A 26,089-nucleotide genomic window follows, 5' to 3' on the forward strand; every position below is an offset into this window, starting at 1 on the left:
AATCGGCTAACTACCGCATGGTGATCGGTAAATTTTCTACCATCTTCCTACACCCGCGATACAAAAACTATTCGTTTCTGCAGGCAAAGTCACCCATGAAAATAAAGAATATAACTTTCTCTTTCTCGTGATGTGTTTGTTTATCTTGTAAAATGATTCAAACGCCAGAACTTTGCCGATGAAAACGGTGCGGCGTAGCGCGCGCGGCCGTGATTCAAAACATGGCCAATTTCACTTCCCCCTGCGTCTTAGACCGCAGCAGAATGAGCCGATTACGAGCTTTAAATTGGTACCTGGAACAAAGGGAAAATTTATTTTTTGAGCATTAAAATTCGATTGTAACGAACTCTTTAATGATAAAAATTACCACCTTATTTTTTCTTGTTCTTGGTGTCAAAATGACGGCAAGAAACAGGGCTACGCTTTGATGTAATCGACATGTTTATATCATGCACACCGGCGAGGCGGCAAGCACCTTTTCCCGATGGAGGTGGCCCTGTGATTGGATGGTCGCGCCGCGCGGTCCTGACGCGCGAAATTTGGACTAGATATTTGACTGGGCTGGCACAAACAGATCATTTTTGATACTATTGAGCAAGAATTTCAACGTTAGAATATTAAAGCATTTTTGATTGTTTGTAGACAGAGGGTAGGGGTGAAAAAAAATGCCAGTAAAAATGTTTTTAGGGTTGAACTTAATGCCAGCAGTGAAGTTTAAAATCATGGAATGGGACTTAATTTGTTTTGGTCATAAAACCAATAGCCAAGTAATAGAGTTATCTATTTATTTATCATTCAAGGTTATGTGAATCATTGCTTGCCTTGTTCCAAGTAAAAAATACCAGTGTATTTTTCAACTTGTTGAACTTGAGGCACCGTGGCCCCCGGATAGGGGCCAGCCGGGGAACCTATGCCCAATTTTTTCGAAAATCCCAATACATCACTCAAGCTTATGCAATTTTTAATGTCATCGCAAATGGTCATCTGAATAATTGCTTGCCTTGTTCCAAGTTGAAAATACCATTGTGTATTTTTCTACTTGTTGAACTTGAGGCACCGTGGCCCCCGGATAGCTAGGGGCCAGCCGGGGAACCTATGCCCAATTTTTCTAAAAATCCCTCTACACCGGTATCATTCTTGCCCAAGAACTAACTAAATTATATACCACACTTTGCTAGTTGTTCTGCACCATGTAGGCTATATTTTTTATGATCTATTCAAATACATTATTCCAGGTTGTTAACATTGATTAATAGGAGTATTACTTGGTATGGCCAAGACTTTTCTTCTTCTTCCAACTTTTTGTAGTGGTGCTCCTAGATTTTTGCTGGTGCTCCTAACTTTTTGGGGTTAGGAGCACAGTGCTCCTAGGCCTAAAAGTTAGTCTGGAGCCCTGTACAGTATTGTTGTGTTTCCCCCTACAGGTGATGTTGCCCAACCTGGATGACATGCAGGAAGCTCTTAAGGAGGTGACCCAGCTGGTTCTGGAGGTGTCCAGGGGCGTGGCACAGTGGGGACAGACTCGCAAACAGGAGAAGCCCTGTGTCGTACACACCGCCCACGGCAAGAACAACAAGAAGGTGGAAAGCTCGGGTGTGTTGAGTGTTTTTTCTGCCTTGAAGTCACAACACAGGGATTCGTTGGTTCCTATTTGGTAACATTACCAAACACACATTAGCAACGTTTTGATCAATTTTTGTGTTGGTTATTGTGAACTTTAGTTCATCTAGACTTTTTTTCTCATTTCGAGAAAACAACCATATGGTAAAATATGATGTCTCCAAGACATTTTTGCTGTTCCCAGAAATCATGTTGCAGGTACCAGAAACTAAAAAAAAGCTGCAGAAATTTAATTCCAGACTTGTTTTTGTTTGCTTGCTATCTTGGTACAATATGTCAATATTGAATATTGGAGTTTTCTTTTTACACAACCAATAATGTCTCATCTGCTTATGTTTCCATGTCTGTCAGCTGCAGGCACCTTCCTCAGAGATTCTGATTGGAATGCTGCTTCTCGCTGCCATAAGTAGCCGAAGTAGGTGGCGCTGACAAACACAATCGCAAACGTGGCAAAGTTTGTATCCCCCTTCATCCCGGTTCTTAACTGGTGTTGATTTTTCTTGCCACGTTTGGGATTTTGTTCTCGGCTCAAAAGCACCACCTCCTTTGGCTACTTATAGTTATAGCAGCAAGAAGCAGCACTCCGGTCAAAAGCTCTGAGGAAGGTGTCTGATAGAATGTTAAGATGTAAGCAGGTGAGACATTACTGGTTATGTGAAAGAAAACACCAAAATCCTATGTTCTACCAACCTGATGAAATTATTTTTCGAAAGCTGTCAATGTCGTAATAATAAATATAACACCTCCAAGGAATGGTACTAACACTTTTATATCTAGTCATGATGTTGGAGAGGATTCCACCCCACACCATCAAGAACTACTACAAGTCCATTGCCGAGCACAAGGACATGCAGAAACTTGTCATGATGCTGGCCTCGGCCACTAACTCCTACCGGGAGGAAATCGCTGAAACCCTGGACAGATTCAGCACCTACAAGTTCCTGTGGGAAGATGACAAGCAAGAGATCAGCCAGGCAAGTATATGGCTCTCAGGGCTCAAAATACTGGTTGCGTGTGCACCTGATTTTTAATTGTGGGTGCACCATTGCATCTAGATATTTTTGTAAGCTATAGGGCAAAGGTACTATTGCACACTAGCATGCATAGCAGAATATTCTTGAAGTCTGAGTGTCAGAAAAAGGAATATAACCTTTGTTGTACTTTATTGGATGTATTACTTCTTTAAAATTTTGAAGTAAGCTATAGAATTGCAGATTGAAGTTCTTGAGAGAGGCAGTAGGGTTAAACTTTGTTATTACATTTTGTTGAAATTCTGCTTTCTTTCAAGTTGTGCACCCCAAATTCTTTCTGTGCACTTAAATTTTTGTTGGTTAGGCACACCAGTGCACCTATTCCCAAAATTGAATTTCGAGCCCTGGTTGTATGCTATACATGCCCATCAAATTAGGTGTATGTATGACATGTATGGCAATAAGTAGCTGGTGTGTTGGTAACCAAACGGGAAGTCTACAGCCATGACACTTAACCTGAAGGGTGTGATTGTAGCACTTAAAGCTTTGTTTGGGACTTTGATGGACACTACGTCTTTACCCATTGACTTGTATTTCTGTTACTGCTGTTCTTGCCATGCTAAAAGTTTCATAACGTTGGCATATCCATTTTAACCAAACAGGCATTTATGGCAGAAAACCCTATCCTGTCTGAGTTCACAGCAGAGATGCTGAGGTTTGAGGAGATGGGGCTGGAAATCCAGGAGATTGTACCGTCCATCAAGGTTGGAGCCATCCAGCTGATCACAGGTGAGGTGCTGATACACTACAAAAATGTGATCTTCGTTATTAAAGGCAGCAAAACAAATAAAGATGGCAAATGCATCACAAATGCTGTACTTCTCCTTGGTGCTGAATCTGCAGCGGTTGGTTTCACTCAGAATTATGTGTATTTAAAAATCATTCATCTTCTGAAGGGGGTGTAGTGTCAGGTCTATTCCATGCTCTGTTTCATATGGTAAGGGATAAAAAGAGTTCAGGTTTATATCAATATTGTATCTAGGGTTGAAATTGATTCAAGCATTGTTGGATATTTTGATAGACCCTAGACACAGTGGATAATTACCCCTATGACCTCGTTATGGGACTACCTTTACCTTTTTACACATTAGAGCTTTAAATTTATCCCCCTCAGACCCCCTGAAGACAGCCATGTTGGTGGAGACCAAGAGCTGGAAAATGATCTATGGGAAGAAACTGAACGAGGACTACAAGCAGAGGATGGAAGAAATCTTCAATTATGTGACTGACTTCAGCAGGAAGCTTGCCCATCCTATCAAGGTACATACCATCCCACCATCTCTCAGCCAAGCTCCCTGGGAACCTGTAACTTTGCCTGTCCATTTCTTCTTATCCTCCATTGCAGCATTGAGTGCATTTCTATATTTCTATTAACAAAGGTCAAGGTCGATTTTGGTCCCCCTGGTATGTGACCTTGGTACTGCAGCAGAACTTTCATTTTTTGCACCTTTTGACCTGAACATGCATTATTTTGGATAGCAGATTGTAGCTTGTGATGTAAGGAAGAAGTGCTGTAGGTTTGGGCCCTCTAGCAGCTTGTTATCTTCGCCGAGTACTTGTACTCGGAGAAGATTATGTTTTCGGTTGAAAAATCTGTTGGGTGGGTCTTTATGTATGTCAGGAGCATAACTCAAGAAATCTTCAATGAATCTTTATGATTTTTGGTAGGTGTGTAGTGGTTGTGCAAAGGAAGGTCAAGTTCAAAAATGGTTCACCTGGCGTTTTCCAACAGTACTGCAGCAGACTTTGAATTTTTTTGTGTTTGTATGTAGGCAAAAAAAGTGACGGAAACGTTGATGGATCTTCGTGATTTTTTGCAGGTGTGTAGATGTTGTGGAAACGGAGGTCAAGTTCAAAAATAGTTTCCCTTGCATTTTCCGTCGGTACTGCAGCGGGCTTTATATGTGTGTGAATTTGTATGTCGCCAGCATAACTCGAGGTGCTGTTGACGGCTGTGCATGATATTCAGTTGGTAGGTAGGAGTGTTAAAGAGGAAGGTTAAGTTCGATAATGGGCCTCCTAGCGGATAAGTAAGGTACTGCAGCTGAGTTTTAAATTTTGTGGTCGAATTTTCTGGAAGTGCCAGGTTCATGATTTTTCACCAATACATAGGGTCTGGAACAGGGAATAGGTGGTGTAAGTTTGGCCCCCCTAGTGGCTTGTTTGGACCTGCAGTTGGCGTTTTTGTTGAAACCTTTGGAGGCTAATAACTACAGAAGGGGTTGACGGATCGTCATGATTTTTGGTATTTAGATAGCTTGGGTTATGTTTTACATAATCAAATACATATTATGAAAACCAGGAACTAATTTGCATAATAAATGCAGAAAGTTTATCTATCCGCTTAAAGTTTGTGGTCGAATTTTTTGCAGGTACTAAGGTTATGATTTTTTGAGTGGTAGATAGATCTTGGGGCAGAGAGTACGTGATGTAAGTTTGGGCCCCCTTGCGGCTTGCCTTAAACTGCAGTGGGCCTATTTGTTTGTAACTTTTGAGGAGGAATAACTCAAGCAGGGGTTGATGGATTATTCTTGTATTTGGTATATATGTTCCTTAGGTGATGATCAACATAATGATATGCTCATTATGCAGATCATGACCTACTTTACATCATAATTGGCATATATAGGACTGCCGCACCATAGTACGCGACATGTGTTAGTACACACCTGGCGTCCAGAATCTAGGTCAACAGCTGGCGTCCTGAATCTAGGTCAACAGCTAGCTTACTAGCTGGGCAATTGAAAAGAACAGGACTAAAATGTATCTGTTATGTTTGGTATGAAGATTTAAAAGTGGATCTTACGATTGACGTAACATTGTAATTATGCCAAACAGGACCTAATTTGCATGATTAATGAAATGTTTTGAAATGCGCTGAGTTCTATGTTTGTGCCCGTTTATATGCATTTAAGTCGTATTCTAGTCTTTGTGAAAGCTTGTATCAAGGTCTGTATATTGTTCTGTTACTAGGGCTAAGCCTTTGTAATAGCCTTAGCCTTTGCTAGCCCTGGCTCTACTTATCTACAGCCGAAAAAACAAATAAAAACAAATCACCTTTGAAAACTGTGTCAGCCTTCACTGAGAAAGAGAGGCTAGTAATTATCGATTATAATCGAATTCGAAATATCAATTATTCAAATGACCTCATTTGGATTATTGCTGAGATTATACTGAGATAATAACACTATGCTCGTAAATGACAGGACAAGTTAAACAATAAGATGCTGATTATGCAAAACAGGGTCTGATATTTGATAGAGTTATGCTACTTCACTACGTTTCGAAAATCCATCCAGTTTTATTGCGTATCTTATTACCTGGATGTCTAACCGTCATTGACATTCCATGAGAGGACTTTCAGACCTGTGGCATATCAAGCCATTGAGAAAGAGGGGAACATTGATAGATATTATTTAAGTAAAAAAAGACTTGAATTTAGTTATTGTTTGGAAAAATGGCTATGTAATGCCATATTGGTAAATGGCGGGAATTTGGTACTTACATCTGTCGGTACAATTCATATTATTTGGCGAAGATATGAGGTCGTGGAACTCTAGTTCTTTCTGTCTTTATTCTCAATATGTGCTGTCCAGTTGTGCATAGACAAACCTTAAACATGGATGTGTTCCTACTCAGGACCTGGATGATGTGAGGTTTGCGATGGAAGCTCTGGAGGACGTCCGGCAGAACATGATCAGGATTGACATGTCACTTGGTCCTATTGAGGTAGGACTGGTGAAGCAACTTATAGTTTCTCTTGTTGCAAATTTGCAGCAGACCTGACAATGTTCCAACAATAGTTGCTCTTCTGATGTCCAGAAATGACTCATGCCCTCATAATTGTTTTGATCATAAGCACAGGAGGACACCATTGACCAACACTACATTTTGTTTTAAGCAATAACATTTTGGCAGAGTTTGACTTGTTTAACCACTGAGTGCTTGTTGAAATTCTTATAAAAACACATAATTGTGCATGTTACTTTATAGTTTATACTTTAAGTACTCAGGCTCAACAACACGTTTGATGAAATGTTCTCCCCTGTCCCTCTTGCAGGAAGCCTATGCCATGCTACAGAAGTATGATGTCAGTGTTGCCAAGGAGGAGGCAGACAGAGTGGACACCCTACGCTACTCTTTCCAGAAACTGTTGTCCAACTCTGTAAGAAACCTTGCAACAAATTTGTATTGTTGTGCAAGTACAATGTTTGTTCAGTCTACATCAGATATGTTTGAGGCTAGGTGTAGGAAATGTGTTATTCTTAAATAGATTATTCAATACCAAGGATATGTCTGCTAAAATCTACCGCTACAGGAACAATTTTTTAGAAATGTATACTTTCTATAATTGTTACATGTTTAGTCCATTTATGTGTAAGTCCTTGTTATGTTGCTGTGGTCAATGTACCTGAAATAAAGAGATTCGATTTCAAACTTGAACTTCTAAGAAAGAAAAAAACTTTCCTTTTGTGACTTAGAGATAGGACCACTGTACTTGAACCTGCTGGCTTATCTTTTCTCTTCCTCACGTGTAGGCTGATGTGCAGACAGAGCTTGTGAAAGTGCAGCCCAAGTTCAAGTCTGATCTCATGGAATCTGTCAGCGTGTTCCATCATGACATGGAGCATTATGCAGACGACTATGACACAGTAAGTCTACTCATAGTTAAAAAGGGGCTGTTCTATCTTACGAACAGCTTGTCATGTGAGTGTCTTGGTTGTAGCTGTATGTGTTATTTTGCCGGAAAAATATATCAAACAATTAAGCCCTGCCTTGTCAAGGAATTTTATTAGTGGTTCTTACAACAACTGTATGCATTGCCTACAAAACTAAAACAAAATGATAGCTTTGAATTGATCAGCATTGTTATTCCAATGTCCACAGGAAGGTCCAATGGCGGAAGGCATCGCTCCAATTGAAGCCAGCGATCGACTTTCTGTGTTTGTGGTAAGTAAAAAGAAGTTTCTTTTCAATCGCTTTTCCAAAAAGAAGTTTTTTTCAATATGTTTTCATGTTTGTTGTCTATGTTTGTTTACCACATTTGTGGAAGGATGTGGTAACTATAACCTTTTCAATATGTCAACCCGTACCAGACTGTAAGGTTTGATTCACTCACAAGTTGGGAAGGACCTCTACTCTTTTCCATAAGTACTCATTTTTACCTCAGTGAAATGAGAAAAGTGGTGTCAAGTGCCTTCCTCAAGGGCACAACGTTAACACGACAAATCGGGGGTCGCGGATTCGAACCCAGGACCTCTGGGTTCTGGGCCAAATACCCTACCACTGCGCCACCGCAACCCCACTGTGTTGGTTGTATGTCCTTACAGAGTCGGTTTGATGAACTTTGGCGGAAGTTCAACACGTACTCGGCTGGCGAGCAGCTCTTCGGCCTGACGGTGACGGACTACCCCGTGCTACAGAAGATCCGTAAAGAGCTGAACCTGCTCCAGAAGCTTTACGGTCTGTACAACGCTGTGCTGAACGGCATCACTGGCTACTATGACATCCTGTGGACTGAGGTGGACATCGAGAAGATTAACAATGAACTACTGGACTTCCAAAACAGGTAAAGACACAAGCATTATAAAGGTATTTTGATTAAAGAAGTACTTAGTCTCTGATTCATCTTCGATTAAAAGAAACACTTCTTAGGAAGATGAGACAATCTATTTCAATTTCATCATACTGTATTAAGAACTTTTTCTGCAAGAAATGTCCTTTCTTTTTCTATATTATAGCTGTCATAACTCTTTTCCAACTTTGAAAAGAAATGCACCTATGAAAACTGTAATAGGTTTCTTTTAGGTTTCCTAATCAAATGCACATGAACTGGAGTTGTGTACTTGATAATGATGTGTCACAAAATGTTTCCTACATCAGTTTGAAATGAAATACTATTGAATGTTGCTCCCAGGTGTCGAAAGCTGCCCAAGGCACTGAAGGAATGGCAGGCATTCTTAGATCTGAAGAAGAAAATTGATGACTTCAACGAGAGCTGTCCACTGCTGGAGATGATGGCCAACAAAGCCATGAAGCAGCGGCACTGGGACCGGATAGCAACCACTACAGGCAAGTGAAGTCTCAAATCACTCAAGTGTATTAACTCAAGCAACTGGATAGATTTTGTAAACAGTCAGATGTTTCAGGTAGCTTCCACTATCATATCTGAAATGTGTGACCGTTTACAAAATTTGTCAAGTTGCATGTCATTGAGTAACTTTTGTATTTTGTATCTTATGACCTGGATGTCTTGCCTTCATCGGTGTGATGTTATCTTGACTCTTTTAATCTTCTCCCTGCTGCCTAGCTCTCTAACCAATGGGGAATCGGGTGCCAAGCGGCTACTCTAGAGTGCTAAAGGTTGAAAGTGTTATATTCAGTTAGCTGACAACAGTTTAACAGTTGTAGGGATTAACAAACTTTTGTGGTCTCATTTTGTGGTTTCCACCCCTCCAGGCACAACTTTTGACGTTGAGTCAGAGTCCTTCTGTCTAAAAAACATCATGGAAGCTAACTTGCTTGCTTTCAAGGAAGACATTGAGGTAAAGCACTTACCTAGTTTTACATTTTAGATTAGATTGTTAGCTCATGCCAAAAATTCTATAATCTTCTTTATTAAAGGCAGCAAAGCAAATAAAGATGGCAAATGCATCACAGACTCTACTTCTCCTTGGTACTGAATCTACTGTGATTGGTTTCACCAAGAATTATGTGTACAGAAATCTCTCTTGACACAACAAATTTAAGTACAGTGACTTTTGTAAGGTCTACTTCATCTATAAGTCATACAGTCAAGTGCATACAAATGAATTATCGAAGTCAATTTCTTCTTGATGCTTAATCCAAAAACATGACTTTCATTTACCGATACCTACTTGTTGAAAGAGTTTGACTTTCCTCTTCCTCAGGATATCTGTATCTCTGCTGTGAAAGAGAAAGATATTGAGGCCAAGCTGGCGCAGGTAGTGGCTGACTGGAGCTTGCAGGAATTCCAGTTTGCTGGCTTCAAGGCTCGTGGGGAGCTCCTCCTGAAGGGTGGCGAGACGGCAGAAGTTGTGGCCCTGATGGAGGATTCTCTCATGATCCTGGGTTCACTTCTCAGTAATAGGTTAGTGAAGAATAGAATGTTCCTAATCCCAATAGTCAATCCTGTACAATTAAAGTGACCACCTCTACATCAGGACCACCTTTCCAGTGTTACGACTTTTTTTTTGTGCCTTAGATACTTTTTCCTATTGACACAAGCATTAAAAAGAATGTGAATAGTGTACATGTGTCCTCATAGACCAGATTTTATCAGTCTCCTGAGTGGTCTTCTTGGGCAGTTTTGACTGTAGCTGTTTCACAGAATCTGAATCCATTTTCACAGTGGTTTAATGAGTAATGTGGTGCCTATTTTCATGGAAGGGATGAATTCTTTGCTTGTTTACTTGACTGAACTGATGTAATCTGAAGTATGCATTCATAGGCCGTGATACAGATGAACGGAACAAGTTACTGTGATGATTAGTTTGGGAGTACTGTATTCTTGCATGGTTGATACTTTATGTTTTTTATAAAATGTTTTGATCCAAAGAAATCTTCTTCCTCAGGTACAATGCCCCATTTAAGAAGGACATCCAGTCCTGGGTACAGAAGTTGTCCAACAGTTCCGACATCATTGAGAACTGGCTGGTGGTGCAGAACCTCTGGGTGTACCTGGAGGCCGTGTTTGTGGGAGGAGACATCGCTAAGCAACTGCCTCAGGTGGGTGATACATGTCAGGCCTCGAAATTAACTTTTTCCCCTACTGTCCCAACATTGTCCCAAAAGTGGATTTCAACTGTCCCGAAAGTGTCCCAACCAGGACCAAACATGTGAATTTAATGGGGGTCCGGATTTGGTTCCAGAGGTTCATGTTCAGGTTCGGACCTATACTCAAGTCTGGACCTGAACCCAAGCCATGGCATATGTTAGAATAACAGACATATTACATAAAATTTAAAAATACTAGTATAATACATGCAAAATTATATACAGTCAGTAGTAAACACAGGTTTTAACAAAGTTAACCTGAAATAATGTTAACAACCTGAAATAATGGATTTTGATAGGTGATAAAAGAAAAAAAGCGTTATTCTGCAGAGTTTAAGGACTTCATTGATGTGGTGGTTCTTGGGGAGGTAGAACAAATCCTAAAAAAGGTTTGATTTCCATTCTGCCATTTTCTTCATAAAAGCCTCCTTGTTCACTGTCACATTGCTGTTAGCCTCCAATCTGATCGACATGGCACCAATTAAAATGTGCATCAATACCACCAAAATCAATATAAATTTCCCCTTTTTTCCATCTTTGGAGACTGTTATCTTTACCTGAACAACTTTCAGACAATGAGAGATTTTCGATAAATTTGCAGACAGGGATTTAGCATGTGGCCAAACCAATTCTTGCAGGGCCAACCTTAATCAAGTTAATGAGGTGTGACCATCCCTTTGCTGACCCCCTGTCAGTGGAGCTGACAAAAGTGACATGTACACCAGTCTACAGTTTCTCAAGGGAGATTTCCAGCCGTGTGTGCAACCAAATCAGTTGCACACAGGAGCCCTGATTGTCCCAAATGTGTCCCAAATTGATTTGTGAGTTGTCCCAGGTCAAATTTTGGTGGCCCCGGGACATCGGGACATAGTTAACTTCGAGCCCTGCATGTATTCATTTTCACCTTCACGAAAATGGCAGTATAGTTTTCAATTTGTTGTGTCTGTGCGTGCGGCTCTGGTGCAATATCTCAAGAACCGTCTGAGCAATTGTAATGATATTTAGTAGGTGTAGTGAACCTGATGTTTAAAGTTGATTCTTGGCTTCCCGATGGCTGACCTTGGTACTGCAGCATACATTCCGGTTTTTGTATCTTAATTCCTGGACAAGGTGTGGTCTTGATTTCTTGGTGGAAGGTAGATCTTGATGTAAGGTAAAATTCCTGTTGGTTTGGGCCCCCTAGCAGCTTGCTATGGAACTGAAGAGACGTTTTTATAAAGAATCTTTCAAGGAGGATATCAAAAAAGAACAGATTTCTATGATATTTGGCATGCAGGTAGTTTACGCAGGGATGTTCACAATGAGATGCAAATTATCTTCACCAGAACACTTGGGGTCTGTTTGACTTGCTCTTTTCCAACTCTCCAGGAAGCCAAGCGGTTCCAGAACATCGACAAGTCGTGGGTGAAGATCATGACGCGTGCTCACGAGACGCCCAATGTGGTTAACTGCTGCGTGGGAGACGAGACCCTGGGACAGCTGCTGCCACATCTACTGGAGCAGCTCGAGCTCTGCCAGAAATCACTCACAGGGTCAGTCGCACAAATAATAGTGAATGGTTTTATTATCCAACATTTACAGACAAACAACAGCCTCGCAGGTAACCGTTTCGTTACCTAAATTGTGCTGGAGTTAACATAAAATCGCAATTATTTTTGGATGATTCATTATGTATAGATTGTGTACAAATTCAAGTCATTGTCTTTTAAGATATCATTTCATATATTGTTCAATACAGACAGCAGTAAAATATCAATGGACTAAATTAACATTAGATATTTGCTACATTACGTTATAAACTGACTGTACAAGTAGAAAAACTGGGTATCCCTAACAATCTGTGAAGGTGTAGCAGTGAGTCATCCAGCCTGTCTACAACATTTGGCCAAAGCCAAACCTCTGAAGCTGACATAAAGTTTTCTGAGTATCCTATTAGTATTACGCCTTATCTGCTTTAAACTTTCTGTCAGGCTGCAACTCTCACTGCTCTAAAAGTCGAATTTCAAGGAGTATCAGGGCCCTTACACACCTGTCAAATTCACCGTGTAATGGTTGTGTACATGGGTTTCAGGGATCACCGTGTCCGGTCCTAGATTTTTTCTTACACACCTGGACCTGGAAAGTGGATGGGAATTTACGGCGCCCTAACACTTGACGTGTAGTGGAAAATGGATTACAAAAGGATGGCAATTATATACGGCCTTTCGTGCATTCTAGGTGGCAATTACCTGACTGTACATTACTGACGTAAAATTATGTTCTACTGGTAGAAAGCGGAACAAAATGGCTTGAATTAACGTGATCTAATTTTCATGAGTATATTAAAGGGGCCATCTGCTATAAGCGAGATAGAAGCGTTTCTACCAGCTGCAGATCGTCCGTCCGAACAAAATCAGCGTTCCAATATGTTGAATGTCGTTTATTTTGAAATCCACCTAGGTCGACAAGAAAGGTCTCCAAAAACACTAATATCATGATTAGTGAGGCTGGGTTTTGAACGTGCCGACATTTCCAACGGGGAACCGCGCGGGACGCCGATAGATCCAAACGACGGTCGCGATCGTTCTGAGCTGGGCGACATTTATTTTGCCCAGAGACCCCTACCCGCCAGAGACCCCGCCCGCCCTGCTGAGGCCCTCGCCCGCCCTGCTGAGCCCCCCGCCCGCTCAGAAACCCGCGCCCGCTCAGGAACCCGCCCTGGCCCGAAAGCCACAGCTGATCATGAAATATACAAAAGGCGGTTAACTAGGATATGAGATAATCTCATAACTTTTTTCCCGACACGAAAACCGATGTCCAAATGCCCAATGATAAAACATTCAAAGCAAAATGAGTATTATACGAAAAATCACAGACCCTCTTGTTTAACGAAGTCGATACATAAGCGGCTCTATCTGATGTATAGATAACATGCGCTACAGTTCCATCACAGTGGCAGACCTAACCCTACAAGTTGATTTGAAATGTACTGTTGTAGAATAGTCATTTTCTTGGTGTGAATACAAACATTCAGTTTATTGCTTTGGTTTGATGTGTATTGTGTTGTCTGGTGCGTTTTTTCTTAGACAGAAACCACAAGCGCCTAGAAATAGGTGACCCGATTCAGCGTGAAGTTATTCGTTAATTATAAACAAGATGTAAGCTTTACATTGCAGTTCGAATGCTTATTGAGTTTAATTGTCTGTCCAGCGCAGTGTTGATATGCATAATGTTATCTACAAACTGAATGATATGCTTTTTTGTCTGAACAAAGGAAAGCTAATGTTTATAAATGTTTTGATTCTGGAAAAAAGCAACCCATGATGTCAGCTAGCCGCGGCGACTCTGGTGGAAAGGCTTATTTTACTTGTAAATCAATATTACATTGTCTTCCTCCGGAACACTATAATGATATACTAGAAAGGCAACATTTGCGAGCAAATACAGCATGTTTAGCCATACTCCTCGCCATGCAAAAAATGGACTCTCCCAAAATAACAATGGACCATTCTAAAATACTTGCACTAAAAAAATGAATCACCCCAGTCCAAAATTGAGTCTTCCAGTAGCACCTCAACACAATATGGACCAGTCCACAACCATATCCACTAATTGATTAACAAATACACTTCTGCTAAAAAATGGACTTTTTCATAATCATTCCAGCTCAAAATTGAAAGAAATAATTAAAGAATCCTCCCATTGCATGAATGGGATATTCCGTGCCATTTCCATGTAAACCAGTCGAAAAATATCCGCTGAAAATTACACTCTTGCGCATAATCAACCCAGTTCAAAATTGAATTAAAAAAGATCAACCCCAGGGAAGAATGAAGTTTTCCATAGTATACATATGAAGATTTGACAGGAGACGAAGGAAATGACCAAAAACAACATATTTGAGTCAATTCAAAGTCACCGAGAGGGTTTTAATATAATATTTGTAATATGTTTGAACTATTTTGATTAAAAGAATGTCTAAGTCACAATAGTTATTAAGTGTTCAAACAATTAGAATTGAAACTTATAACATGTTTGAACTTATTTCACATACGTTGGAAACATTTCGAACGTAACTACACAAAAATCTCTTTATTTAGAACAGTTTCAAACCATCTATCCAAATGTTTCAATGTTCGAACAATTTGTAACAAAAGATTTTCACAATTGCCCTCATAAACGAAGGTGCTAAGTCCTCCTGTGTGTTTCTGCCTATTTTCGGTGGCCGCGCTAGACCACCAGCGGATTTGTTTTGACGGAGCGTCACACGCGCGCGACGATGTACACTGTTCGGCACCGCTAATATCCGGCATTTTCCCGCTCCAAAACACTCCACAAGACCCACGTTTTTAGTGTTTTGCCTCTTGTGCAACACGATTCGATTTGCATTACTAACGGGACGAAAATGATAGAAAAAATTCACCCCGTCCCGGCGTCCGTCCCAAAAACATGAACGACATGAAAATATATTTTCTTACAGATTCAATCACGAAAATCAACAGCATGGGATTCCAAATTTTCGCAACGGCCGACCATTTATCATGGTTGAACTTCCTTCCAAGGCGTGCGATAGATAAACATTCCCGGCACATAATAGTCACTAGTACCAGACTAACGCAAGCTCATGATGATAATAGGGAGAAAGTTTGTCAGTGAAGTTTGGCCACCAGCTGCAGAGGGTACATTCATTTAACGTTACAAGCTAGCGCAAAGGGGCGAATCATTGACCTTACCGGGGACTGACTCTACTGGCCTAATCATTCCTTTTTTGCCGAATTCTACGATCCATACGCCCGTACGTAGGACATGTAGGAAGGCCTGGTGGTGGACGCTACACATCACGGGAGACGCGTGTTGGTCCGAGACAGACAGCGGCGTGCTTTCGATCGCGTAGCGGCGACGCACCGCTGCGACAACGTGCGGGACCAAAACGCCTGTCCCCAGTGAGTGTCGCGCCAGTCTGAGGAGAAACGATCTCCCGTGTTGTGTTGAAGAATTTGGAGTTTGAAAATATCTGGAATAACTAATGCTAGAATAAACATTCACAAAATCATTGATTTAACTTGTTTTCTGTTAAAAAATTTCCTAAACTGCAATTTAACCACTGAGTTTAAGGGAACATGGTGTTTTCCCGATAATCACGTTAAATGTTTATGTCCGGTCTTTCCTCCTCGTAAGCAAACTTCCAGCTTGGCCAGGTGCAAGGCACTCGGGGTCAATGACCTGTAGGTCATATGTAGTATTGAAAGTGACAGAAGTGGCAAATATTGTCAAGAAAGCCCAAAATAAATCGTTTTGAATATATGTATGCCAAAAATGGGAATGTAGTCCTTTAAATATTTGTTCAAGCCACATATACAGCAAATTTCAGGTCATTCGGTTGAAATACCAGGGCGCAGGAGGCCAAGATATGCTAAAAATAGCCTAAAAACCTCAATAAAATCACTTTCAAGGTCAATATCAAACAAAGGAAAAGAACGCACATTGGTTTTTGCCTACATTACCTCTGTACCAAATTTCAGGTCATTTGGTCAAAAAATGACAGAAATGAATCGATTTGAAGATTTGACAGGAGAAGAAGAAGAAGAAGAAGAAGAAGAAGAAACATGAGAGAAAACAATATGTTTAGCCATACTTATGGCTAAACATAACAAGCAAACTACGTCTTACCATTGGAGTCGCCGCGGCTAGATGTCAGCTTATGCTAACAAGTCTTCACTGGGCGTCCATATTTGGCCATGCAAATAATCGAACCCAATATGATGAATACTTGGGCAGTAGAATAAGACAATTATAGAACGTAACATTTAGCCTTGTGTGGCACGTCTACACCCCCAACCCAATTTCAGTGTTTAGCAGAAATAGATTTTCTTTGTTTTGGAATAAGACAGTAACGACGTAACGTCATAACATTTTCCCGACACGAAAACACAATATGAAAAGCAAAATGTTTGGATTTTGTTTTACAGTCTAGTAGATGGTATACGGGTAGATGAACAACAGGCCATGGTCTATCTGTTTCTGAAATCTACGAGTTGATGCAAGGACATTATATAATGTCCTTAGTTGATGTGAACAAGGACATTATATAGCCTCCTTGATGTGAAGCTGTGCTTTTGTGAAAATGTGCCTGTTGTAAAAACAATTATCAGTTTGATGTGTTATGCGCTGTCTGTTTTTTTTTCTAAGACAAAGGTCACAAGCAATCTTATTTTTCTGTATTCATTTTGTGTATAGACTGAGGTGTTTATTAAAGTCACATAAATCTGGACTACAGCACGTATCACTTTGATAAGATGAAAGATTAACGACACACGACACACACGAATTACTATCAACATAGGCACTAGGTCCGTGTCTCAGTGCTAACTTCCTTGGTACAATACACACACACACACACACACACATGTTCATCTTGCAACGAATGGTGTCCATAGCTTTTTAGTGATATTTTTCTAAAACATGTTATATTTGGACTCGATTTATTCAATTTATGTCGCTAGTTATATAGTCGATAGTACGATTTACTTACAACGTTACTTTGTACTGCTAACGAACCTATTGCTTTTTCAAGCTGTTGTCGATAAGACACAGCCGCGTGTTTTTACACCTTCCCTGGCAGGTATTGTGTAACTGTGAAATACTAGTAATCCAAGGACATTATATAATGTCCTTGTAATCAGGCCGTTCAAAGCTAAATGTATACAATAGACATACCTGGCGTTTCACAGGTAATTGTGTCTATGTCCATGCAAATCATGTAAAGGAATGTACAACCAATAGCATTGCTTCTGGGAGGGACGTGATTTAAAAACCAGGACCAATGAACGCTCCTGTTATAATTTTCAAATATTTCAGTTGGCATTTGAGAAGTCCGTGTGGTTGTGTGCAGATGTGTGCTGTCGCTATCCCTGTGTCTGGATACTAGCGTGGGTTCTATCCAGCGATGCCCGGGATTATTTGGAGCTTGGTTACTATTCTACGACGAGACTGAGACAAGGGGATTGCATTGAATGCAGAACATCGCGGCATGGAGCTACATTTCCGACGTCCTTGTAAAGCACTACAGCCCGGACTTTTGACTACATATACGGCTTTGCCCCGGACTTTTTGTCGGATGAAGAAATTACAACGGCGTGTCCGTCTGGATTGTGGAACGAACCTCATTCTAATATGCCTATAGAAGCGACGAATCATACGGACTAAGCTACCTCGACAGGCTAGGTTTCAGTACGACACTTCTGCGCCACTCACGCCCAGCCGAGAGCAGATGACGACGTATTCTAGAAGCTAGAACAAATAGACGCTGGCATTTCAAAGGACTACCCAAACAATCTCAATCCGAACAACCGAAGAGCCGGTGGTTAACGACATGAATAAAATGAGACATCTTTGTTAACACTGATAATCGATATTTCAGACGGAATAAATGTGGCGTTATCACGATATTGATAAAAAAACTGAGAAATGTGGAAAGAGGGGAGGGGGGCAAAATCCAGTAAAAGGGGGGAGGGAGGCAGTAGCCTTGAAGCGCTTTCCATGACAAAAGAAATATTGAAGGCGTAACCGGGTGGATGCGGGGGATAATAAGGTGATAATTGCCGCTAAATTATGCACATCACATCGCCACACGGACCATTACACGGTGAATTTCCTGCTATACCGCACAGCCGCACTCCATAGGCCTGAACCCGGGGAGATAATGAGGTGATAATTGCCGCTAAATTATTCACATTACATCGCCACACGGACCAATACACGTTGAATTTCCTGCAGTGTATGGTCATTTCAAGGGTATGTGTCCGGGGGTGTAAGGCCCTTTAAACGCACCGTACACGGCAGTGGTCCATCTCCGAGAGAATCTAGGGAACGTACAGGACCGGACGCGCAACGTAAACAGGTCCGAAATCCCATGATTCTGACGGAAATGCAGAATTTCCATGAACGTGTAAGGCAATTTCTGACCCTGAAATTCGGCTTTCCGCGCAGTGTCTGCGGACACACACCAAGACAAATTAACGAACAAAACACAATACCTGATTACAATAGCTTTTTTTTTCACAGAGGTATTGGACCAATATAATCACATACTGTTTTTATTGATTGATCATATGGACAAATTAAGTAGTGTCAAGTTTATGGTTGTTGAAGTAAACTTGATTTTTTTGCATGTTTTTATTTCAGGTACCTGGAGAAGAAGCGTCTGGTGTTCCCAAGGTTCTTCTTCATCTCTGATCCTGCACTGCTGGAGATACTCGGCCAGGCCAGCGACTCTCACACTATCCAGGTTAGCTTCCCTTCCCTTCCTAGAAGCTGTAAAGAGATAAGCTTTAAACTTAGTCTAAGAGCTTATTTAAAAGTTTTCTGCTAAAAGTAGTGATCTTGAAACTTATTGTGTGAAAACCTTATTGACATTTTTACTATCAGTCTTGCCAAGACATAAGCCGTACGCGTGATATGTAATACACTAAGAAAAACATTCAATTTTTTGGCTCACGTGTATATATACAGCTTACAATCCTTTGTTGACAGACATACTGTCTCTACAGCTATTCAGCTATGGGACTGAGTGAGTGAGTGTGAATCACAGTGGCTTTTATGCCCAATGGTAAATACAGATCTCCTTATTTATTGTATATGTCAATGTGGTTAGCAATAACGAAATCTTTGTTTACTTAAGATCCGTTTGCTTTCTTCCAGTCCCACCTGCTGGGTGTGTTTGAGAATGTGAACGAGATTACGTTTCACGAGAAAGACTACGACAGGATGATGGCCTTTGTGTCCAGGGAGGGAGAGAGTGTCAATGTAAGTACGGACTGAAGTTAAGACAGCCCTTTATGTGCTGCTCCTTTTATCCAACCAGAACTACATGTATAGTCTGAAGAACTGTACAGTAATTTGTACTTCAAGCCTTTCACTAAACACTGATGGTATGGATTAAACCTCACCAAGCTAAATTCTTCCTATATTGCATTACAATATTGGCTTGAATACATCCAATGGCCAGGAACCATTTTTTTCTCTTACTTGTTCAATTTGGATTCATTCAGACTGAGTCTATGAATGCTCTGAGGTACGCTCAAATGATCCCACAAACCAATAAAGCAAATAGCATCAACTAAGCTGTCCAATAAAAGTGCCAATGTATATTTCTGTACTTGTTGTGATTACACACTCAGAAAGTACTGTAATCTATCAAATGTCAGGAATGGTCCAGCTTTTGCAGGAAATACTGCAGAGATAGAAAAATATGCAAAATTATAGAAAGCCCCAAGAACTCAACAGCCTAAATGGGTTATAGTCAAGTCAAGTCAAGTCTGTTGCACAATGATTGTATCAGGTACAATGTAAGGCAAAATACTACTGGCTACTTAATATCAATCTTGTACAAACTATAGGAAGGTTCAGGTTGTTGTCAATGTTGTCAATGGCTTTGATTGTATAATTCCATACCTTCCCCAGCTTGACAAGCCAGTGATAGCCAAAGGTAATGTAGAGATCTGGTTAGGAGACCTCCTCAGGGAGCAGCAGGCGTCACTGAAGGGAGTCATCCGGGAGGCTTCTGCTAATATCAACGACCCATCCTTCCAAATCCTGGCGTTCCTGGCTAACTACCCAGCACAGGTCAGTGGGTAGGACATCCAGGATATCTAATGTTCAGTCATACATCATGGGAACATTTTGTTAAAAAGGAGATTTTGATAATGGAATGCCTGGGGCATGTGCATGTCAATAATTTTTGTCAGCATCTAAGGTGCAACCTTAAACAACATTATAGATATCAAAGATCCCTGTTCAAAGATTTAACCGCTAGTCAATTGGCTTCGTTGTTGGAACGGAAGTTTTCATCATCAAAATCAATTCCGTCCAACAGTGCCAAATATTCATCCAAACTTTCGATACCATTTTCATCAAAATCATGATCATCAATGTGGCTTCATTTTGTACAGGTTGGGCTGCTGGGTATCCAGATGGTCTGGACCAGGGATGCTGAGGAGGCGCTGGCAGCTGCACGGTCCGACAAGAAGATCATGCAGATGACCAACCAGAAGTTCCTGGACCTCCTCAACAAGCTGATCGATCAGACGACCCTTGACCTGACTAAGTTTGAACGAGTGAAGTTTGAGACCCTGGTGACCATCCACGTTCACCAGAGGGACATCTTTGATGACTTGGTAAGTCTGACGTCGTGATAACTTTTCAGTCTAAGACTTTTGTGTTTACAAATTACAGTACATGTTTTATATGTCGCTGATGAAATCGTTAGACATCCTGGTAATAAGATACACATCATACGAAAGTTACTCAAGCAACTGAATAGATGTTGTAAACGTCAGAAGTTTTTGATAGCATACACTACATCTAGCACCCACTATCATCACTGACTTACAGTATAAGTCTTTTGAGCCTTGCGCTACAGTAATATGCTTTTTCTTACTTTGAGTCTTAGTGATAATTAACAAAATTCTTCAGTTCTAATAGTTCAACTGCAGGACTGGTGTAGTTGTTGGGTTCCACTGAAGCATGTAATCCATGAAGACAAATTAAGTAAGTCCTCAAATTGGAATTAATGAACAAGGTCTCTTTTTCAGAACAATGATATCAGAGAATTGATCTTAATATCTGTTCTTCTTATCCAGGTACGCATGCACATCAAGAACGTGAATGACTTTGAGTGGCTGAAGCAGTCTCGGTTTTACTGGAAGGAGGACATTGATGACTGCATCGTGTCCATCACGGACGTGGACTTCAGCTACCAGAACGAGTTCCTGGGATGTACAGACAGGCTCGTCATCACTCCTCTCACTGACAGGTCTGCTTTTTTTTTTCTTATACTATAGATGAATGAATCTGTCCATCAATCTCTTAATCAATGGAGTTATATTTTGCGTCATGCTTATTGGTGTAAGTCCTGTGTGTTAAAACAATTGACAAGGAAAAGTTAGTGCCTGATCATTGAGAATGTGATTCTTTGATAAGTTGAATAAGCACAATGCATCACACATTGAATTGACAAGCAATTGTCTCCAGGACCCATCTATCCGTCCAAGGATAGGATGGAAATTTGCCTTTTGAGATGGACAAAAATGTCACCCCATCCGTCCAAAAATCTGAACTTTTGTAAGCTTAAATTGACAGATTTAACGACAGAAGTCAACAACATGGTCGCCCAAAGTGGAATAGAAGATAATACAGCTGGAGACAGCCCTGCCCTATACTGACAAGTCATCCTCTCTCCATTACATACATGTAGCAAGTTGAAAAGAGAAAATGACACAGTGTTCATTTGTAGCAAGTAGTTTGGCATTATCAGTAGTACCCAGCCCATAGACTGGATAATGTTGTATTTTAAACACATCTTATTGAGATGTGTCCTTCTCTTTTTCCCTTTACCAGGTGTTACATCACATTGGGACAAGCCCTGGGCATGAGCATGGGAGGAGCCCCTGCTGGGCCAGCTGGTACAGGGAAGACTGAGACCACCAAGGACATGGGGAAGGCCCTGGGCAAGTACGTGGTGGTGTTCAACTGTTCCGATCAGATGGACTACAGAGGCCTGGGGAGGATCTACAAGGGTGAGATTTTACAGTTGTTTTATTGTTCAAGACGCTTTTTATTAATGTTTGTCTTGTGGTAGATTTGTTCCTTAGTGTTTGTGGAAATGATTTAAGTGTACGAAACAACAGGAGATCAAACCAAATCTGGTTTTGATGATCTAATCATGATCTATTCTCATGGGCCTGACAGGTATATTTTCCAGTATTCAGTATTCAGTTTATTGAAAATCAAATTTAATACATGACAACTAGGGGTGGATACCGGTTCGGCTCGATCAGGTTCGAGTCCAGGTTCAGGTCCAGAGGTTTAGGTTCAGGTCCGGACCTGAACCTAAACCTGATCCTGTCTAGTTGATATATTAGTATACTTAGGTAATATCAAACCAATATGTATTTGAATGTTGCACTTACTTTCAATGCCCTTTTTGTCAGTGACTAAAAAGCAGACTTACAACACTTTTTATTTCATCAAAATATAATTAGTTGCCTTACATAAAATATCCAGAGTTCGAAATAAATTCAATAAAACAGCGTGCGAAATACCCGGTTGCGCACTTGCGCGCCCAAGCAAATTTTGCTTGGCGCAACTAATTTCCAAATCCAGGTAGCGCGGCACGCAACCCAATATGAGCGGAGGAAGCTCACAAAAACAGTGTCACTCTCATAAAATTCGGTAAATTTTCACTGATTGAAACACAGAAATCAACACCTTTTTGTTCTTAACCATCCAAACCCGTTCATAGATCGTGAAATTAGCGCTGGAAAAAGGCGAATAAACTGCTGTCGGCAGTGTCGGCCGCAAATCAAGCTTCAACCCTCCCATTTTCATATGTAAACAACAAACCTGTCAGCCCTTCCTGCGTTCTAATTCTCAAGGAGGTTCTCTATTTCCCTCCTTGCAATTCCCAATTCAACACGCCACTCCAACCGACAGCAGGGTAACTCAAAACCTTACATGCTTTAATAGCAAATCCTCTGATGGATTTTAGCGCATGGCCACATGTTTTCCAAAAACTGGCAGCCCGTAAAGAATCAGAAGTTTACGCCGGGAAAAATCCAGTCCATATATGGTTAATATATGCATCCATCCTACGGCTCTGTGGCTAAGGTTGTCATGGTAAAGCTCGTCGGCAAAGCCCTCAAAGGAATTTAACTCCGCCCTCCGGCCTATCTGGCCTACTGAGCTCACGTGCCCGGGCGGTGAAGGGAGTAACTCCGCCCTCGCCCTCCCTGGCCTACTGGGCTCACGTGCAAAAACAGCCGGCTTCCCGGCGGATTACTTTTGACAAGGCTGTGACCGTTAATGCGTCCCGAACTCGTAAAAATTGGCTGTGTACACTTGTACAAGAAAGAAAAAAATGTTGTTTGCCCCATGTTTAATTTGCTGATTCTTCATTTGGAGTGAAAATTTACGCGAGTTTATGAGGATACATGATGCCGATTCCACTGATAATCGGCACCAACCTCGTGGCTGTGTGGTAACGTTAACTTGTAAAGTTTTTTTTCGTTGCATATTTCAGTATCGACTTAAAACTGAACCAACAGTTATAGAAAGAGGTGAATATGGACTTATTTTAGGCTAATCTAGTTTGATTCAATGCTATTTTTCCTCTTCTATGGCCAGAGAACTGAGGAGATGTCTAAGTATTCAAATATTTCTACTTTGTTCCGACTTCCGGGTCCAAAAAACCGGTTCACGACTTTCGGTTTTTTTGACCCGGTTCTTGCATGTTTTTCCGGTCCAAACCGGTCCAGCTGAACCGGTATCCACCCCTAATGACAACACATGTACATGAAATACGTTGATATTTACAACGCTGCATGCTGTACACATTAATCACAAACAGGTCAAGGCATGTAAAAATCTATGTTGTGGATCATCATAAAATTCTTATATCATATTATCAGCTTTGAAAATATTTATACACTCACTTATTGACTTTCCAGCGTTAACATGTTAAATCATGCAAAAATATGTGTAATGTAACATCCGCAATGAAAATGTTTTTTCTTTTCCTCAGGGCTTGCCCAGTCTGGCAGCTGGGGCTGTTTTGATGAGTTTAACCGGATCGACCTGCCGGTGTTGTCGGTGGCGGCTCAGCAGATCTACATTGTCCTGATGGCCAGGAAGGAGAGGAAGACCCAGTTTATCTTCACAGACGGAGATGTCGTGGACCTCAACCCTGAGTTCGGCCTGTTCATCACTATGGTAGGTAGACTGTCTTACGCTTAGGTCGCAATTGGAAAAAGTTGCACTGTTGGGCAGTTCATGGGCTGCTTTTTTTTTCACTTTCGGGTGTTTCCCTTACGTGGTCCTGTGATTAATTTTGGTCACGACCGGGCCCCGGAAGTTTTTGAAACAGTGTTGAAATCAACTCCGGACCCGGTAGCAAATAGGCACCGTGAGCTAATCGTGAGAACGCCAAGAGGTGCCCTTCCGGTGTCTGGCAGTCCACCGGGACAAATTTGTGTCTTCAGGGCAGGCCAGGACTACACCCCCTACAGTCACCGGTGCAAATGTGACCGTAGTATTAGCTGTGGACTGGGCACAGCCTATATTTCTTGCAATTGGTTTTGCCATGGAGAGACAATACTTCAAGATGATAGACTTGAAAGTCAATAATCATACTGAGACATTATTGAGATATTATAGACTGAGCACCCAGATCAGAACTTTTCAACTAGAAACTGCCATTATGTTTCTGTGCAGCACATTTTAGACTTAGGCAGGAGCAATTTCTGAACCTAACTCACTGCATTTCATCCCGTCCCACAGAACCCTGGCTATGCTGGCAGACAGGAGCTGCCTGAGAACCTGAAGATTCAGTTCAGAACAGTCGCCATGATGGTGCCAGACAGACAGGTATAAATGTCTTCCTGATTCTCTGCTCATCTATTATCACCTTCACCATGCAATTGTCCCATCCTCATCTTGAGAATCAGGAACTCATCTAATACCTGCTCAATAAATGAATGAACAAAGACCTTTATTGCACATTCATGCCACACTGGGCTAAGTAAAGGTCACAACAGGACAAAATATGTTGAACAGATAGGCCTTTACAGATACAAAATAGAACTGTTACTCTAATAGTAAGTGGTCAAGGAAAGAAACAGTATGCTGATCATGACTGTTTGACACACCGTTTTGGATATTACAGGAATATTGAATCAAAGTTATTGTAACATAACCCAGTTCACTATCTTTTGTGTTGTGATTAAAAAAAAAACCGCTGTAAGTGGCGCTGATTGAGGAAAAGATTGATGGCACAGTTTCTTCGCTAAAGAAAAGTAACTGTAAAAGTTGATTTCCTGATGTTGGATTCATTATCATAAAATCATGTACCAGACATATATGAAGCAGAATCTGTGACCTCTGATTTGCTTTCCTGTACAGATCATTATGAGGGTGAAGCTTGCCAGCTGTGGTTTCCAGGAGAACATCATCCTGGCTCAGAAGTTCTACACACTCTACAAACTGTGTGAGGAGCAGCTTTCAAAACAGGTACAGAGTTAGTTAGTGGTTCGGTAAATCCTCAGTCTTTGTGTAATTGCCTGGAAATACCCTACCTTACTCTAGGAAAATTCTTTGATTTCAGGCGGAGGAATTTCTGAGGGACCGTACTTTGTTTCGATTTTTAATGTTGATAGCTAAATGCATAGTTGCCCAAACAAACATTAAAAGCATGTGTGTCTTAGGTGCATTATGACTTTGGTCTGAGGAACATCCTATCGGTGCTGCGTACTTTGGGAGCCAACAAGCGTGCAAGACCAGAGGAGACAGAGTCAACCATCGTCATGAGAGTTCTGAGGGATATGAATCTGTCCAAGCTGGTAAGGATATCATATACATCATACTATTCATAGGCTTTGTATACAATTTTAAATCTAGGAGAAAAGAAGGTGCAATAGATTAAAAGACTTGTACTAGATATGACTATAGTGAAGAGATAGTATCCTACATTCAATTTAGTCTGGTTAATCTTTTTCTCAGACGAAATGAGACAAAGTTTAAACACAGTTTAGATTGCAAAAGCTAAAGATAGATATGGTAAGAGTTGTATTGTCATCAATCCCTTTATGACTTCTTGAGATAGACTGCAC

The 26,089-nt window shown here is 41.0% G+C and overlaps 1 protein-coding gene across 1 annotated transcript in view; it reads left to right on the forward strand.

Moving 5' to 3' along the window:
• Positions 1-26,089, forward strand: part of LOC136429887 (dynein axonemal heavy chain 8-like) — an 87,999-nt gene that overhangs the window by 18,136 nt on the left and 43,774 nt on the right. The window contains exons 27-50 of the mRNA XM_066419983.1: positions 1,425-1,593; positions 2,398-2,594; positions 3,254-3,380; positions 3,766-3,911; positions 6,291-6,380; positions 6,712-6,816; positions 7,190-7,303; positions 7,539-7,601; positions 7,982-8,220; positions 8,569-8,723; positions 9,111-9,196; positions 9,563-9,762; positions 10,247-10,400; positions 11,817-11,980; positions 18,612-18,714; positions 19,128-19,232; positions 19,890-20,051; positions 20,378-20,602; positions 21,068-21,240; positions 21,825-22,003; positions 24,007-24,194; positions 24,762-24,848; positions 25,383-25,490; positions 25,685-25,819. Coding sequence (XP_066276080.1) covers positions 1,425-1,593; positions 2,398-2,594; positions 3,254-3,380; positions 3,766-3,911; positions 6,291-6,380; positions 6,712-6,816; positions 7,190-7,303; positions 7,539-7,601; positions 7,982-8,220; positions 8,569-8,723; positions 9,111-9,196; positions 9,563-9,762; positions 10,247-10,400; positions 11,817-11,980; positions 18,612-18,714; positions 19,128-19,232; positions 19,890-20,051; positions 20,378-20,602; positions 21,068-21,240; positions 21,825-22,003; positions 24,007-24,194; positions 24,762-24,848; positions 25,383-25,490; positions 25,685-25,819 — 3,474 coding nt within the window. The remainder of the gene's footprint in view (positions 1-1,424; positions 1,594-2,397; positions 2,595-3,253; positions 3,381-3,765; positions 3,912-6,290; positions 6,381-6,711; positions 6,817-7,189; positions 7,304-7,538; positions 7,602-7,981; positions 8,221-8,568; positions 8,724-9,110; positions 9,197-9,562; positions 9,763-10,246; positions 10,401-11,816; positions 11,981-18,611; positions 18,715-19,127; positions 19,233-19,889; positions 20,052-20,377; positions 20,603-21,067; positions 21,241-21,824; positions 22,004-24,006; positions 24,195-24,761; positions 24,849-25,382; positions 25,491-25,684; positions 25,820-26,089) is intronic.

This window comes from Branchiostoma lanceolatum, chromosome 3 (assembly GCF_035083965.1).
Source record: "Branchiostoma lanceolatum isolate klBraLanc5 chromosome 3, klBraLanc5.hap2, whole genome shotgun sequence".
Classification (NCBI taxonomy): domain Eukaryota; kingdom Metazoa; phylum Chordata; class Leptocardii; order Amphioxiformes; family Branchiostomatidae; genus Branchiostoma; species Branchiostoma lanceolatum.